General features: G+C 28.2%; 2 protein-coding genes across 4 annotated transcripts; both read right to left on the bottom strand.

Moving 5' to 3' along the window:
- Positions 1-2,963: 2,963 nt before the first annotated feature.
- LOC8282134 (14-3-3-like protein D) lies at positions 2,964-6,123 on the bottom strand. Of its 3 annotated transcripts, none has more exons than XM_002523330.4 (7): positions 5,831-6,123; positions 5,435-5,741; positions 5,068-5,155; positions 4,057-4,166; positions 3,756-3,904; positions 3,270-3,322; positions 2,964-3,184 (listed from the first exon to the last, which is right to left on the bottom strand). In XM_002523330.4, exons 1-7 carry the CDS (start codon positions 5,901-5,903, stop codon positions 3,182-3,184), a joined length of 783 nt encoding a protein of 260 aa, XP_002523376.1. In that variant the 5' UTR covers positions 5,904-6,123; the 3' UTR covers positions 2,964-3,181. The 3 variants fall into 3 exon arrangements, with proteins under 3 accessions (XP_002523376.1, XP_015577417.1, XP_048235372.1); XM_015721931.3 differs by having other exon boundaries at positions 3,270-3,319; XM_048379415.1 differs by lacking the exons at positions 2,964-3,184; positions 3,270-3,322 and having other exon boundaries at positions 3,756-3,944; positions 4,000-4,166.
- Positions 6,124-7,560: 1,437 nt separating this feature from the next.
- LOC8282188 (dol-P-Man:Man(6)GlcNAc(2)-PP-Dol alpha-1,2-mannosyltransferase) lies at positions 7,561-12,783 on the bottom strand. Its single transcript, XM_002523329.3, has 10 exons — positions 12,360-12,783; positions 12,069-12,156; positions 11,795-11,954; positions 11,368-11,585; positions 10,900-11,195; positions 9,360-9,474; positions 9,148-9,286; positions 8,220-8,416; positions 8,047-8,136; positions 7,561-7,961 (listed from the first exon to the last, which is right to left on the bottom strand). The coding sequence occupies exons 1-10, from the start codon at positions 12,632-12,634 to the stop codon at positions 7,836-7,838; spliced, it is 1,704 nt and encodes a 567-aa protein (XP_002523375.1). The 5' UTR covers positions 12,635-12,783; the 3' UTR covers positions 7,561-7,835.
- Between the last annotated feature and the right edge of the window lie 4,819 nt (positions 12,784-17,602).

The following is a 17,602-nucleotide window of genomic DNA, read 5'->3' as shown; positions in this document are numbered from 1 at the left end:
TCAATTACAAATGGAGATCTCACTAGCTCACTCCCAACTAAGTGTTTGGCTTACACCCAACCTCACAACTTATGAATATGGCTAATATACAACCTTACAAGAATTTTAATCCTAGATGAACTCTCAAACCCAAATTCAAATATTTTGGTTAACACTCAAGCCTCATAAGAGCATTTAAGGCTCTTACAACAACTTTATATAAGGTTATTCATACAAAGAAATAAATGTAGGTGTAAAATCAAATAGCAATGATATGGCACTAAAGAAGGTTGTTTATCAATCGTAAATGTCTTTTGGAGGGTATTTATATCTCCAAACAACCAAAAAAGATGCCATCCTATAAACCTAAATCATATCTTTGCTTTAAGCTTTAGATAGTGCATGAAATGCACTATCGGTCTAGAGTTGTAATCATGATAGGCTATCGCGCTCGCAACAGGCTAATTATGCTCGCTACATCTTGTTTGAGATCATGATTCTTAAAGTTGCAATGACTATGATCCATGTGGTGCTTCGTGATTTACTGACTCAAAAATAACCATTAGCAATCTTCCTAACAAGTATGAACTTCATGATAACGATCTCCTCATTGTGATTTACTTCACGGTCATAATTGAGGTTATTATCCCTTATGTCTTTATTTTGTTGTTTCTCGTAGTCTCGACTTTCTTGCTCACAGTCACGATCTCTCCTTTGCTGCAACGGTTATGGAAATATGCATATGCCAATCGCGATTTAGAAGGCAGAAACGAATATAAGTCTTTTGAGCACTTAGTCAAGATCTTTCAAAAGAGACTTAAAAAATAGATTAGGTATTACACACTTTAATTGCCAAGATCAAAATCAAGGAATTTTGAGATCATAAAATGACTTAGGCTAATAAAAAATAGAATCTCAAATATACAAATATAAAAAGATATGTTTAAATCTCTTTTGTAGAATTAACATAACTAATTATAATTGATCTTATCTGTATTGACCAAATCCGACAATTTGAGTATAATTTGCTCAAAAATTTAAAATTTCATACTATTTTTTTTTCAAAACTAGACTGATCCATGTATGGCTTGCCCTCATAAACTCATTTAAATAGTTCAATTTATTCTCTAAAATTTATTTAACCATTTTTTATGGAGATTATCATTGCTCATATAAGTTCCTTAGCTTCATATACTCGCTTCATTATTATTATATACTCTATAACTCTTTTTATTTTTGCTTTCAACCTCTTTATTTCATTATATTAATGACAATTAAATATCTACTAAAGATTTTTTTTACTAACAACACTAACCCAACTTGTCATAGTAATAATATTCTGAATCATCAAAATTATATATAAAAACTTAAGGTCAACAAAGAATTTTTTAACACAATTTAATTTTAGTTCATTGATTTTTTTACTAGAAAAATAGTTTTATTTATATTAAGATAAAAAAAAATTAAGTAAACATAACTAATTTCATATCATTAAAATGAAAAAGATTACAACTCACTTTATTCTAATTTAATTAAAAATTTAATTTTAGTCGATTTTAATATTTGAAAGTTTTAAAAGTAAAATTGAATTTATTTCTTATATATCTTAATTATGAATTTATGGTCTACTCAGTTATAACCTCAAGTAAAGCTAGACACCAACGATAGTTCTTATAAATAAATTGTTAACTTAAGTCTTTCAGTTTAGTTAAAGATTTAACTTTGGTTGACTTAATACTTAAAAGTTCAAGGATCAAATAATTTTATCTTTAACAAATAATGTGTATCAAATATAATTAATTAATAATCTCTTGCTCTAACTAATTTTTTGACTTAAATTATTTATCTTAATAAAATAGAATTGAGTCTTTCTAGGTACAAGATTTGATTGTTTATATTTTTAGTTAGTTCATTAATAATAATAATAATAATAATAATAATAATAATAAAATCAATGAGTATGTAATACATTAAACCTCAAGAGTAAATAATAATACTATATAAAAGATAAAATTATTATTTATATATTATTTAATAAACATGTTTTATAAAATAGTTAATAAAATCATATTTCAAGAGAGTTATAATGATAATAATAAAATCAACGGGTATATAATACATTAAATCTCAAGAGTAAATTGTAATACTACATAAAAGGTAAAATATTATTTATATGTTATTTAATGAATGTTTTTTCATAAAGAGAAAATAGTTAATAAAATTATATTTCAAGAGAGTTATAATATGATTTTAAATATTAAATCAAATTTCAAAAGATAAATAATTAATTATTTATAGGATAAAGTATTTTATTTCCTTTTTCTTAGTTGCTTCATAATTCTTCATCAATCATATTCAAAAGATAAATAGTTAATTATTTTATAAGATTAAGATATTTTATTTTCCTTTTTCTTAGTTGCTTTAATAATTCTTCATCAATCATATAACTTATGGTCATTATCTAAACTTATCATAACAAACCATAATGAAATCAACTTATCATAAAAAACAATAACAGACGCATAATGAAATCAACTTATCATAAAAAACAAGAACATTGACTTAGAATATTTCCATTATCAAATTTTTTAATTTAAAAAATCATATAATAAAATAATATTTGAAAGCAGTTTTTATTTTTTAAATATAAAACAAAAAATTAATTTAACTTTTTAAATATAAAAAATCTAATTTAATAAATACACTATAAATTTTTATCTACTTGATTAATTGATATTTATAATTTTTATTGTTTTATTGATAAAAAGAATTCTAAAAAAATTAAAAATTTTAATATTTATGAAAATAAAAATAAAATAAAGAATAAAATATAAAGCGTAGGACTTAATTATGCTATAAAAAAAAATTAAAAAAAAAGCCAATTTAGCTAAAAAAAATTCATACGGAAGTACCTGATTATAGTTGAAAAGTATTAAAAACAACTTGAAAAGAAATGTATATAAAGAAAAGAAAAAAAAAGGCACTTTGAGAAACCAAGAATCATCATAGACCACCTCTATAAGAATCCAAATCTTCCTGCTAATGTATGCATGACAGAAACAGATTAACAGCAGCAGACAACAATAAGGTATAACAGAAGAGAAAATCTCAAAATCCTCTCTCAAACAACAATAGTACAAAGGTGAGGGGAAATCATCTTTCTCCCTTCCACACATTGAACAGCTACAAGATTCCATCAGCCTCACTGCAAAAACAAATAATTCATTGTCATTAATTAGAAAATCTGAACCAGTCGTCCATCCAGTGTAGACTATAGGCGAATGACCCACCTCTGCATCTTCGCCTCCACCAGCTTTGCCAGAGGTTTCCATTTTTTGATCTTCTGCCAAAATAAAGAAAATTAATGGCAAAAAGAAAATAAAGCCATTCATGCATTTGCAAAGGAAAAGTAAAACAGATATTAAAGAAGACAACCAATTAATATTAACACAATGAAGCACTATGATAGCACCCCATGAGCTGTCAACTCCCAATTCAACTTGCTCCTTCAGTTCAGAAAGATACAGCTCAAATCCAATAACTCAGTAATACATAAAACAAATAACGAGGAAGTCCTCATATAGAATGCAGAACTAAGAAATTACATTTGATTTTTCTTTTCATTTCTAGAATTATCTTAAAGCAAAATGTGCATGACTTCTGTAGAGTCTACACTTGAACCAATCAACAGATAGGATAGAATCACAAATTGCAGACAAATAAAATGAAGCCTCTGCCCTCGTGCACATATATAAAGCATCAAATTTATGGAGTACCTCCATCTTCTGGAATGTCAGAAGTCCACAAAGTGAGGTTATCCCTCAACAGCTGCATGATCAAAGTGCTATCCTTGTAAGATTCTTCACTGAGAGTATCCAGCTCTGAAATAGCTTCATCAAATGCTTGCTTTGCCAGGTGGCAGGCCCTGACAGACAAACGACACAAATTAAATCCTTTTTATGCATCTTGTTTATCAAATAAATAAAAGCTTACGACACAAATTAAATCCTTTTTATGCATCTTGTTTATCAAATAAATAAAAGCATAAAAAGTTTAAGCAAATTAAACTCTGTGTACCTTTCAGGTGAGTTCATAATCTCATAATAAAAGACAGAAAAGTTAAGTGCCAAACCCAATCGAATGGGATGAGTAGGAGGTAATTCGCTCTCTGCAGTGGTTGAAGCAGTCTACAAAAGCCAAAGAATGGTGCAAGTTTTAAAAATGACCTTATTCATCAGCAAGAAAGAAAAAGAAACGTAGCTGCTGGAAAAACACATGTCAGAATTTTTTCTCCTTCCAGAAACCTAAGCAGACGCCATTAAACTATATCTCAGAATAGAAGTTAAGAACTTGAGGTTCTTGCCTTTCTCTTTTAAATAATTTAGCTTTTCCTTTTTATAGCTTTGCTGGAACAGACTGGGTAATTAAGAATCCCAAGATAAACATTTAAGGTTTGGTTAACAATGCTCAAATAAAGGTACCTAATCACTAGAAAAGTGTTTATTGGGGTATTTTGATTCATCTTCCAGTAGGGGAGATGTACAGACATACCTAAAATGCAAAACAACATCTATTAAACTTGAAAAACACAAATGAATCTAAATCTCACAGCACTAATTAAAAGAGACTTTACAATCATAAGAATAATACTACACAAAAGGCAGGGAGCACAGGGAATAATCCTACAGCACAAAGGCAGTAGCACCTTTCTCAATTGCCTCATCCACTAACCAAAATAATAGAAACAACTAAATGCTTTAGTTTATAATGGTCACTTGCAAGAGAACAAAGTGGATATAATATGCCTTTGCAATATGCCTCTCTCTCCCAGAAAACTGAATCAGAACCAACTACTACAGCTTATTAATAACACCGCTGTTTCATGTTTCTCAGTAATACAAAGTTCATAGAAAACAATGTACAATCAGTGATACAGTCTTGACAAATTAGCAGAAAGCTGGTATACAAACAGAGAAGTTTAACCTTTGCTGCAAGAAAAATTATAATCTTGAAATTTAACTCACGGCCAGCAACAAAACCTTCAAAAAAAAAAAAAAAAGATTTAGCATGTACATATATTATATATACCTCATATGCCTTAAGTGACTGATCAGCTGCCTCTTTCTTATCGTTACCAGTCTTAAACTCAGCTAAATACCTATAATAATCTCCTTTCCTGTACCAGAAACCCCAAAATAAATTTTAATACAAAAAGCAATCAATACCCATCAACAAAATAAAATAAATCTAATCAGTAAGTAGCCTGGTTGGCATCTGGTAATTAAAAAAGTCTTGAGTTCGAGCCTCCTCGGTCAACCTCAGAGTGAAGGGGATACATACAAGGGGAAGAAATTGACCACAGCCCATTAGCTCCGAAAAAAAAGAAGAAGCAAACAACAAAGAAAGCCCCTGAAATAAATAAACAGATAAATAAAGAAATAAAGAAAACACTCACATCTTATAGTAAAATACAGTAGATTCACCGGCAGTACAAGAGGGTATAAGATGCTCATCAATGACGGTCATAATATCACTACAAATAGTAGACAACTCAGACTCCACTTTTTGCCTATACTCTTTGATCCTTTTCACATTAGCTTCGTTCCCTTTGGACTCCTCTTTTTGCTCGATCGAAGACAAGATCCTCCACGACGCTCTCCGTGATCCTACCACATTCTTATACCCAACTGACAGTAAGTTCCTTTCCTCAACTGTCAGTTCCACATCAAGCTTCGCTACTTTCTTCATCGATTCCACCATTTCTACATCCATTCTTTTAGATTAACAAATTGATTTCATCTATTAAGATATTGAAAAATAAATAAATAAATAAAAGAAGCACAGATCTAACCGTCATAGCGCTCGGCTTGCTCGGCGAGCTTGGCCACGTAAACGAAGGTTTCGCGATCTTTAGAAGAATCCATGGACGGATCTAAAATAAATCAGTTTCTCTCTCTAGAGTTTAAGTTTTTTTTTTTTTTTCTTTCAGTGGAAAGTGAAAAGAAGAGGAGAGAGAGTGTAAGCAAGAAATGATATTTATTTTATTTTAGAGGTGACCTCAGGTCGGGTTTGCAGGTACCTTACCAGAGTAAAAGGTAAGGTAAGTGAGGTGTGGCATGGTGTTGTGCTGGGTCTGATCATGATCAGTGTGAGCGAGGGATCAACCCAACAGGACACCAAAAACAACGAAATTATATAAATTATTTCTTTTCTTTTAGACTCTCTTTTTTCTCTTAAAACAAATATTTAAAATATTTTATTTCACCTAAATTTTTTATTTTTTTCTTTAATTAACTTTTTCGTCTAAATTTTTTAATTTTCTTTCTTTTATTATTATTTTTTTATATATAACTATTAATATTTTGCTCTTATTATTATATAATTATTTTATTTATATATATAATAATTTAATTTATAATTATGAAATTAATTTCTTGTAAATTCTAATATAAAGTAAATATTACTTATATTTAATTAACACTGGGTAACCCAATTTTTTTTATTTTTAAATCTTTAATTTTGGTTGATTTTATTTTTATGTACAAATATACTATTTTATTAAGTCAAAGGTCTCTTATTTTGATTTTTTAAATTTATTTATTTATTAATTTTTATGACTTAAATTTCCGTGAGTAATAAATACAAATTGCATATATTGTAGTTTTGAGTTATACCTACTTTATCAATAACCATAAAATATAAAATTTAACAAGTATAAGTATGCATTTAATGTGGTGAGTATTAATTATGAAATTAATTACTTCGTAAAACTAAAAAGTTAGTAAGGCATTAATATTCATATTAGTATTTAAAAAGGTTTCAAAACTTTTCATTTTGTAAGTATTAACTATTACTATTAAAACCCAAATAAAGTGAATATTTTTTATATTCAATTAACATTGGATAACCAATTTTCATTAATTGGATGTCGATCAATTTTTTATCCTTTTAAAAGAGAAAGAAAAATTAATATTTTTTATAAATGACTAGTCCTTCAAACTCTACTTTTTCAATTTCTGTTTTAATATAATAGCAACTATCACACATTAACGTTACACAACAATATCTCTATAAAATATGTCTCTTTATGGCTCAGTCTCTAGATTTTGATCTTGTTGCATGGCCGAGTTATGACTCTCTATTCTTTTGTTCATCTAAAACTATATGACTTGGTTGTTTTGAATTTTATTTTTATTTTTTATGATACCCATAAAAGGAAAAAGAAAAATACTACTAATAATTTCTTTCATCTCTTTTGGTATTAAATTATAATTCTTTCTTTTGGCACTAGATATAATCTTTCAACTGAAAGATTAATTTTCGAACAAATTTATAATATATTTCTACATAGAAGCGAAACCATTTATCGAAGTATGTAGATAACAGACGAAATCATGTTACATCCATATAAAATTATATAATATAAGTTAATTTAGTCTTCAAGTGCCAAAAGAAAGAAATACAATTTGATACCAAAAGAGATGAAAGAAATTATTAGTGGTATTTTTCTTTTTCTTTTCAAAATTTAACATATATTTATAAAAGAAGAAATTTTGCATTGTTCAAAAGGAAAAACAAAAATAACTAAAAAAAGGGCAGACACTTTCCTTTGCTGAACATTTCAGAGACACCAGAAGGCATATCGGTACATTAAAGTCTAAGGACTACAAGAGCACAAGCAATAGATCACAACCTAGTTAACTTCTACATAATTAAAATAAAATAAAACTTAATGCTAGGGTTGTTCATCAACTGTAGTTCGACTAGGATTTCCTCGTTTTCAGCTACTAAATGCTGTTAGGATTCAAAATTTTGAACTACAAGAATTCCAGGCGATCGACAAACTGCAATGCATGTCATATTCTTTTGTAGATTTTGTACATACCAAAGACATTCTTCTCCTGCCACAGATATGGGATAAAAAATGACCTGTGCATGGGAGGCGAAAGTTCCCTGTCTAGATAAGGATATGCTGCAATGGGCTGAAGCACATAAGAGTCTTAGTCCAGTCGCAAAAGGAATTAAAATAATCAGAGAGCGAAAGAGAGGTATATAAAAAAAAATTACCTCCCAAGTTGACAAGTCACTTCCGCGTGAAGGGTAAGGTCGATCAAGCTGCAGCTCAACAAGGAAAGTACAAGTTCCAAGATCTCGAAGCTGTACATTGTATGAAAGTTTGTCAGTTCACTCTAAAACAGAGAACTAGAAGATAATCATAAGAAAACGGTCAGGATAATTACATATTGCTCTTCTGCTGCTTTATTCTTGTTGTTAAAATATAGAGGAGCTGCTGCAGTTCCACCCAAGGTAGAGTTGAATGGGAATGGAAGAAGACCCCTGAACCCATCATCAATCCACCGAACTTCACTGACATAATCAGGAACGAAAAATGATGATGGGAAGCGATGCCATTCACTTCCAACACAAAGCACAGAACCTGCAGTGTAGGAATCTCATTAGGATATGGTTCCCCTAAAAGATCTTACACCAGTAAGCTAGCACCTTGCATAGATTAAGAAACAAAATTAACAATAGATTGACAATAAAAAGGCCTATAACAATTTTATGTTTTGTACATGAAAAAATCAGTAAAGCAAGTTGGAGAGAAAGAAGCAACGGTATTTGTATGATAATCATAATCAATAATGGTACAAGTATCATCCGATAACACTTGTCAAAAATAAAGATAGTACGACTAGTGAGGAGCATATGCTACTGATGATGTAGCATAAAGTGCAAAATGCAATATAAGTGGGTTTATCTCATGGCATCTTGAAGCTAGTGATCTGAATTTTGCTACATCTGAAAACATTCTTGGGTACGATCTTACTTTATGTCCTGTGTACAATTTACTTTCTCGGATACCAACATAAGAGATATAGCAGACTTATAACTTTATGACAGAGGAAAAGCTTTTGTTTCTTAAATAATGCTTTTACACTTTGGGAGTTAGCCTAAAAATAAATCAGCGGTAGACATTTTGCTTCCCAGAGACACAGCTAGTACCACAAAAGAAAATATATGGGGTCAACGGGTTCAAAAACTGTTCATAGTCTATAACTACAAGAATATGGAGAAAATTCTGAAGGTCTCCAACTGCCATTAAGAATCTCAAGGTCTGCAACTTCAAAACAAGAACAAGACTGCTGAGCTAGATATTGGTTATACCTGTTCCAGCATCATCATAGTGCTCCAAAATTTTATAAACCTCAATAGGGGCACCATAACCATTAATTAGAGAGAATGTTCGAGCATGTGATGCACATAATATGAGGCTGAGAACCACAGGTCTCAGAAGTTTTGCTATCTGCATAGAGGTAATATTTGTTTAATGTTTAATCAATAGAAAGCAATATATGACAAATGAACAAGAAACCAACCATAACTATAAGAGAATTGTCATAGGAACTATATCTGTCTCGGAAAAGATCAGGAAAGCTTTCAATGACAGCAGATGCAGCAACACAAACAAGAGGGTATATTGGATAAAGGAACCTGCAATAATCATTGAAGATATGTGTAGTCAGCATGTACAGTTCGGCAAAACTTCTCGAAACTATCATAGAGCATGGTAGATAAAATTTAGCATCTTATTATCTACAGAACCTATTTGAACCCTACCAACAGATCAAACCAAAATGCAATATCTGACCAAAAGAAATAGTGACATGTTATCTCTGTAAGAGAAGTGTCAGATTACAGCTAAACCTCACTGAACTTCGAGAGACATCATTTTCTATTGGAAAATGCATCAAGTACAAACTAAGAGTTGGCTATTTCAGGTCAGAATAATACAGGAATATTTTGTTTTGTCAGTGAGGATTTCATGATATGCTGGCTTATTTTACATATGAGAGAGGTTACAATAAAAAATTTGACCAAGAACTTCCCCAAATTTCCTCTCACACAGTAATTCCACTTATATTAAAAGTAGTTTTTAATAGAAAAGAATAATAAAGATGCTACCTATTACAGGTCATCCAGTACAAACAGAACAGAAAGACTTGGACTGTTATAAGGCAAAAATCAAGATTCTTAGATACATAAGCAGCAGAGGCAGATGAATTTTTTAAACTCAGAAATTGTGGCAGGTGAATATTGTTTCAATTAATTAATAAAGAATGTTCCATCCCAATGCAACTTGAAGGAAAGGAGTGTTTCATCATCTACACTATATATAATACCAAATGCTATTGTTACTTTCAGCATTATATTGAGATTCTAACAGTATCTCTTTTTTAAATTATGCTCCAAAATTAATTTAAGAGAATAAAATGTTAATTGTTAATTAACTTCCACCCAAATGAAACTTGAACTATCAGTGATAAGATGCTTGGCACCAAGTCCCTGAATATTTATACCATGTCATCTGAATAAAAAATAAGATCATCTCCAACAGGGAATGCATGTCATGCAGCAAACCTGTGTTAATAAATGCTATTTATCCTTCTGTTGCATTTTAAACCCATATTTTTAGTGATACTAAGGATAATGATCTATTCAAGTGCAATTTGAGCAAGCAGTACATGCATACAAGAGGTGCAATTACCTCTGGCATCAAACTCATTTCACTAGACCAAAATTTTATGGCAACATTAGAAAAGTATGTAGTTTTGACACAAAGGCCACAGACCAATGACCACTGGCACTACCTTCACTAAATCGAAACCAGCAAAATTTTGTTGCAGTGCAGTGATATAAATAAGACAGCATTGGGAGGAAAAGTAACAGCGAAAGCAAGATGTCTACAGACAATATTATTCAGCACAATTTCTTTGTTCTATTTGATAGAATTTAATTATCAAATAATTATTGGAATTCAAGTGTTTACGAGGAAGAACATTTAGTATTGAAAATTAAATTTCGATGATTAAAATGAAATGTCTCAAAATTTTACTGAGATATTAGCATAAAGCAAACCTTTCTTCTTTGTGTGGCTGCAAGGACATAAATGCCAGCCAAATATAAAGAGGCGAGACCACAATTAGCAAGTCTGGAGCATACTTTCTCTTTGCAATGGGAAAAATTCCGAGGAAAAGCAAAGCAAGAATAAAACAGAAGTTGAAATTGTTAAATCCATTCCGAAAATAAAATGATGGCCCTTCAATCCCATACAAGTGGCTCTCACCACCTCCTGAGACATTATATACCAAAAGGTTCAAAACAGATGATGTCCATCTTCCGTAGTAGTGGTGGTCAACAAGTACTGAGAGTACCTGGAAGAATTCAGATCTTTACACTGTAACTAACATAAAAATTTGAAAAATAAAAAAGAAAGAAAGAACCAACAGAGACAATCATAAATCTTCAACACCGATTTTTATGTGTAGGCATACAACTTACTGAGTAAAAAATGTTATGAAAAAATCAAAACAGAGACGGACGTACAAGAAGAGCAAGAGAAGTGACAGCACCAGCAAAAAATGTTTGTTTGAATCTTCGAGTCAAAGAATAGAATGTAATTGGCAGGAAAGCCAAGATTGAAAATGGCCAACCAAGGATTACTCCGAGAGCTGCAACAGCCACAGCCATAGCAGGCTTGTCAAGAAGAAATAATCCAGAAGACAGACTCATGGCATACATAGAGAAAGAACTTGGCAGAAAACCTGGCAAGCAATCCGAAATGAAAGGTTATCACTTAATACAAAACCTGGAAAAGAAAAGAACATGCTACTTTATTAACCAAATTAAGAAAAGAACATGCTGATCACCACTAGTTGGCTAATTGAAACAATGAACTATTTGTAAGAGCATTACAGAGAAACGAACTTCACATTACACAGCAACAACAAAAATAACTAAAAAATTTACTCACTTGTGCTAGCAAAGAAACAACCACTGGTTAAGCATAGCATTGCAAGCGCATAAGAAGCAAGACGTTTGCCATATTTCCTGGAAAGCGCAACAACCAAAGTTGCATCAGCAACAACAGAGATGAGACCAAGGAAGAGTCTCACTGCATAAAACACTCTCACCTAGGAATACCAAAACAACATAATTAGAATGATTTGGACATTAAATTTTCAAATAGCAAAAAGAAAGAAAACGTACAGTTAAAATAGAGCCACCAAGCAGGATTGAAATCTTACTTTGTCCTCACCATACAGCCAGGAAGCAGGTAGACCTACTAGTTCATGAAAATTAATGTACAAGTAGGACCTAAGTGCAAACTGAGAGCTGCAGGTAGCATATACATTACAAATTAGTCAAATACCGAAAATAAAAAGAACTCATCAACTCTTTCAAAAAAAATAAAAGACCCAATTCGTAAATTTCAGCACATTTTCATCAAACTTCCCCAAGTGAAAACTAAACAGAAAACCAGTTGCTAAAAAAGATAAGGATTTGAAGCATCATATAAAGCTAGAATCTTTAAATACCTGTATTCCCAAGTTTGGAAGCCAGACTTGTAAAGAAGATAATGAAGCGGTTCCCAATAGTTAAAAACCTCATCGCAGTCATGTATAATGTTTGATGTAGCGCTCATGTACCTTAACATTCCCAAAGCTAAAACCGGCATGAACCATCCTAACCCTTTTCCCTCCTCTTCTCTGATATTAGATCTAATAGCTTTATTTACCTTAGTGTACGGTTCTGATGACGATGAGCTAACACCGGACGGTAGCGGACGCCGCTGCCGTGTGGATAGAGCCATAAGAGTGGGAAATGGAGTGTGTATTCTTTTGTTTGAGCAGATGAATAATTTAATAATAAGAAGAACAAGATTCGAGGGAGAAGCTGGTTCGGCGGAAAATAAAGGCGAGACGTTCCTTCATGAGAAAGTAATTTTAGCACTTCTCTGTTTTTCTTCCGTTTAAGTACAAATAAGCTATTCAACATTTACTAGAATCTTAATTACATACCCAATATTTCAAGTGTCTCACTTAGACCTTTAAAGTTTGAAGAACAGACCAATCAAACCCCTCAAGCTAACTCCATTAAATTAACGTTAGCCGGAGAGGTTTAATTGAAATTGTTAGCTTGAAAGATCATTTATTCATTGGATTTTTCCTATAAGCATAAATTGATAGTTTGTCTTTATAAGTTAGGGTTTCAATTAAGTAAATGAGAATTCCTTTTTATTTTTCTAAATGGAAGAGCATAAATTTATATAATTAATTCTTGAGAAAGATTAATTAGTGTAATAGAAAATACTTGAAATATAATAACCCTTATAATATTCTATTGATATTGAAAGTTAAGAGTGTGATAGATTAATCCCTAGTAAGTGTGTTATTGATATTTGTTCAGTTCAATTATTAATATATTTACTTCTTTTGTTTGTAGCTGTCAACTTTAATTTCTTAATTATAATCTCGATTTTTATTGCCTTGAACAAGTTGCAAACAATTTAATAGGTGGATAAATATTTCATTCTTCGAACGATATATATATATATATATATATATATATTAATTTTTAAAATTTAAGTTTTTTTAATATGTGTATTTAATTTTTGACATGTAGGACTTTTATATTAATATGTGTATTATTTTTGACACATAAAATTCAAGTTTATGTATAATTTTATAGTTTCTTTTATTAATTTATTGATTAATAAGTTACATTCTTAATTAAACACTAACTCTAATCCTAAAAAGTAATATATTTATTATATTTTGAATATTATGTTAAATAATAAATAGTTTCTTAAATTTATTAAAAAATAATTTTTTAATCAGATAATGATATTAATTTTATCCTAAGAAATAACATATTAATTATATTTTAATATTATATTAATTAATAAATAATTTTCTAATCAGATAATGATATTAATTTTATCTTAAAAATAGCATATTAATTATATTTTAATAGTATATTAACTAATAAATTAATTTTTTAATTAGATAATAATTCTAATTTAAAAAAATAACATCGTAAATTATATTTTTAATATTATAATAATAAATTAAATTTTTAATTATATAATAAAATTTTAATCCTAAAAATAGTAATATCAATTATAGTATTAAGTTATATAATACCAAATTAATTAATTAATATTTTTAAAATAATTTTTATATTATTATATAATAATAAAATTAAAAAATTAAAAATATCTAAAAATAGTTAGTTTGCTATTATTTTTTAAAATATTATAAATTAATATTGAATATTAAAAAATTTGTTAAATAGTTAGTTTATTATTATTTTTTAAAATATTATGAATTAATATTAAATATTACAAAAAGTTATTAAATTGTATCTATTAACTTAATTTTACAATCGAAATGATAATAATGATCATGCAACATTCAGGTAAACGACTAATATATATTAATTTCTGAAACCTAATTTTTTTTTTGACATATATGCTTCATTTTTGACACATAAAATTTTTATTTTGACTTGTGTATTTATTTTGACACATGAGATTTAAGTTTATGTGTAATTTTATAGTTTTTCTATTAATTTATTAATTAATAAGTTACATTCCTAATTAAACATTAATTCTAATCCTAAGAAATAACATATTAATAATTAATTAGATTTATAATTAGATAATGATTATTCTAAGAAATATTTTAATTATATTTTAATAATATATTAACTAATTAATTAATTTTCTAATCAGATAATGATTCTAATTATAGAAAATAATATTATCAAATATTATATTCACTAATAAATTAATATTTTTAATTATATAAATTCTAGAAAATAGTAATATCAATTATATTGATAGTATTAATTTATATAATATTATAATTAAATTAATAGATATTTTTATATTATTGTATTAATAAAAATTTAGAATTTAAAAAAAATTAAGGACATTTAAAAATAATTAGTTTGTTTTTAATTTTTAAAATATTATAAATTGATATTAAATATCAAAAAATTTATTAAATTGTATCTATAAATTTAATTTTATAATTGAAATAATAATAACCGTCGTACATCGTACGGCTAATCAACTAGTTCCAAACTAATTTCTATATTACTTTATTTACTTAGTGCTCTTACGGGTAGCGAACAACTAGATAAGTGGTATCAAAGCTCATCATAATTTGGAATTCTTTATATGCAGGTCTATACCGTGGATGTATCCAAATATATTTTTAAGGATACTTATAAAAGTAATATGTGAACTTATTAAAATTTGACATTAAGTGTGTAGATTATTAAAAGTTACAATTTATTTGACTTAGTAAATATTTTATAATTGAGTATATATAGCAGCTCAACAACATATTACAGGTAATCTACATTAGCTTCTTTTCAAAATAATTACAAAGAGGTATGTGAACTTATTAAAATTTAATAATTAAGTGTTTAAACTTTTAAAATTTACAATTTATTATGTAAAATTTAAAATTATTAATATTTAAATGTGTGAAACCAAACATTATATAAAAAAATTCAATATAGACAAATTAAATCATATTATATTTCCATAGTGAAATATAATATTTATATTTACGAGGGTAAATCTTTCATTCAAACAATAAAGATTACAAAAGTAGATAAGAATATATAAATAAAATGATGTTGGTAGTAAGGATGGTGTATCATTCTATTATAAGTAGATATTTTTTGAAGATTTTCTCATTATTTTATTTTTTTTAATCTACTAGATTGATAATATGTATTTTAAGGTTACAGGTTTGTAATTAATATTGACCTGCTATATACACTCAATTGTAAATATTTACTAGGTTCACGTATCAAATTATAACTTTTAAAAATTTAAATACTTAATTGTCAAATATAAATAAATTCACATATCATTTTTTAATTATCCTACATTTTTATATAGGTGACCAGTTTCATACACTTAAATATTAATAATTTTCGGTTTCACTCGCTAAATTGTAATTTTTAAAAGTTTAAATACTTAATTATCAAACCCTAACAAATTTACATATTATATTTGTAATTATTCATATTTTTGACCTACCTTCATCATTTGTATCAACTAAATGGAATTCTTTTTATCCTTGTGTTGTATGGTTAAAATTAGCTTTTGAATAGCCTCAGCATCACCTTCTTTGAACCTTAACATTTTTATCACGAGCCGACCTGTGGGCTTGTGACCAATACTAGGAACGAGTAAGTGTACGACTACCGAGACCCTTAGCAAGCTTGACCGTTGATAATTTTAATACTATATATTTATGCCCAAGATGCCAACATTTTATTTTAATAATATTCATCGGTATTCCACATTTTCATAAAGTACATTAGATCATCAATTTTCTAAGTTAATATGGCATTAAGTTATATAATATGCAAAATCATAATAAAGATAAAAATAAATCCCAGAATAAGTATTGCGGAGTATCTAAAAAATTAAATATTTAAAAATATAATAAAAAATAATTACTCTGAGCCCGAAGGAGAAAGAAATCGGACCGACAAAATAGAGGAGCTATAAGAAGTTTTAACTATCACCTGGAAAATAAATTTGAGATTGTCAGTCTCGAGGGTGAGTTAAAATAATAATTCAAAAATAAATATCAACTATTATAATAAAATAATTATATATATATATATATATATAATTACATGAATAATTAATAACGCATCATATTATTATTTCAAGAAATTCAATTTTAATAGTAGTAGGACGAGAACATTATGCAATCCTGATGCAATCTATCAGGTGGCGCGTTCTATTGCCATCCTCATTCTGGATAATATTTAAGTTATAGTAATAATAATATGCACATAATGATATTAATAATAACTTCCACATTAATATTAAATTTTAATATTAATAATATAATTAAGACAGAAATAATAATTGAAATGCAGTAAATAAATAATATTAATATTAATAAAAATGAATTAATAACAAAGATCACGATATCAATAATAATGACAATAATAATAATAATGAAAATAACAATATTAATATTTAAATTAAATAAATGATATGATGTAAATTTTGTCAATTATATGACTTTAATTCACAGTTCAAACGAATCTTGAGCTGCTTCTATGACTCCGGTAGAGTTGGCTGAACCGGAAGAATATCTATTCACGAAAATAATTTAATTAATCTAAATTCCACAACAATCCTAATCATAAACTTTTTAGAACTAGATAACCTAAAAATTTCAATTATTCCCGATTTAGAAATTCTATCGAAAATTCGGCAAGATCACTCCTAAAATACGAACATTTACCTCTCTAGTAGAATGGATCCAGAACCTGCTAAAAACACTTCTAGATAAAAATTAAAACAGCAGCCGAGTCATCCACATTTTTTCCAACTCAACAACACAATACAATTCGAAAAATAATATTGAGTTAATCAACTTAATTATCACGATCTATAATTAATTCACAAAAAAATCTTGATAATTAACTAAATTCATTCACAACCAATTATCTATCACATTTATCAATTTAATAATTAGTTCATAAAATTTATCCACAATAATACACAATTAAATTATTAATTAATAAAATTAATTATTTATCAATAATTAATAATTAATAAATTAAATAATTAGCAGTAATATTAAATTAATTTTTGGTCCAAAAAGGTTACATTGAGATGAATATCTACTACCACAAGAGTTTTCTTCTCCCTTGCTGGACAATTTCCGGTGCTTCTGGTGGCTGCAAGGCGATGTCAACTTTGAGAGCTTCCTCTGATCAGAGTTTGACA

This window comes from Ricinus communis, chromosome 9, assembly GCF_019578655.1.
Source record: "Ricinus communis isolate WT05 ecotype wild-type chromosome 9, ASM1957865v1, whole genome shotgun sequence".
NCBI lineage: Eukaryota > Viridiplantae > Streptophyta > Magnoliopsida > Malpighiales > Euphorbiaceae > Ricinus > Ricinus communis.
This window is presented reverse-complemented; position numbering and strand designations above follow the sequence as displayed.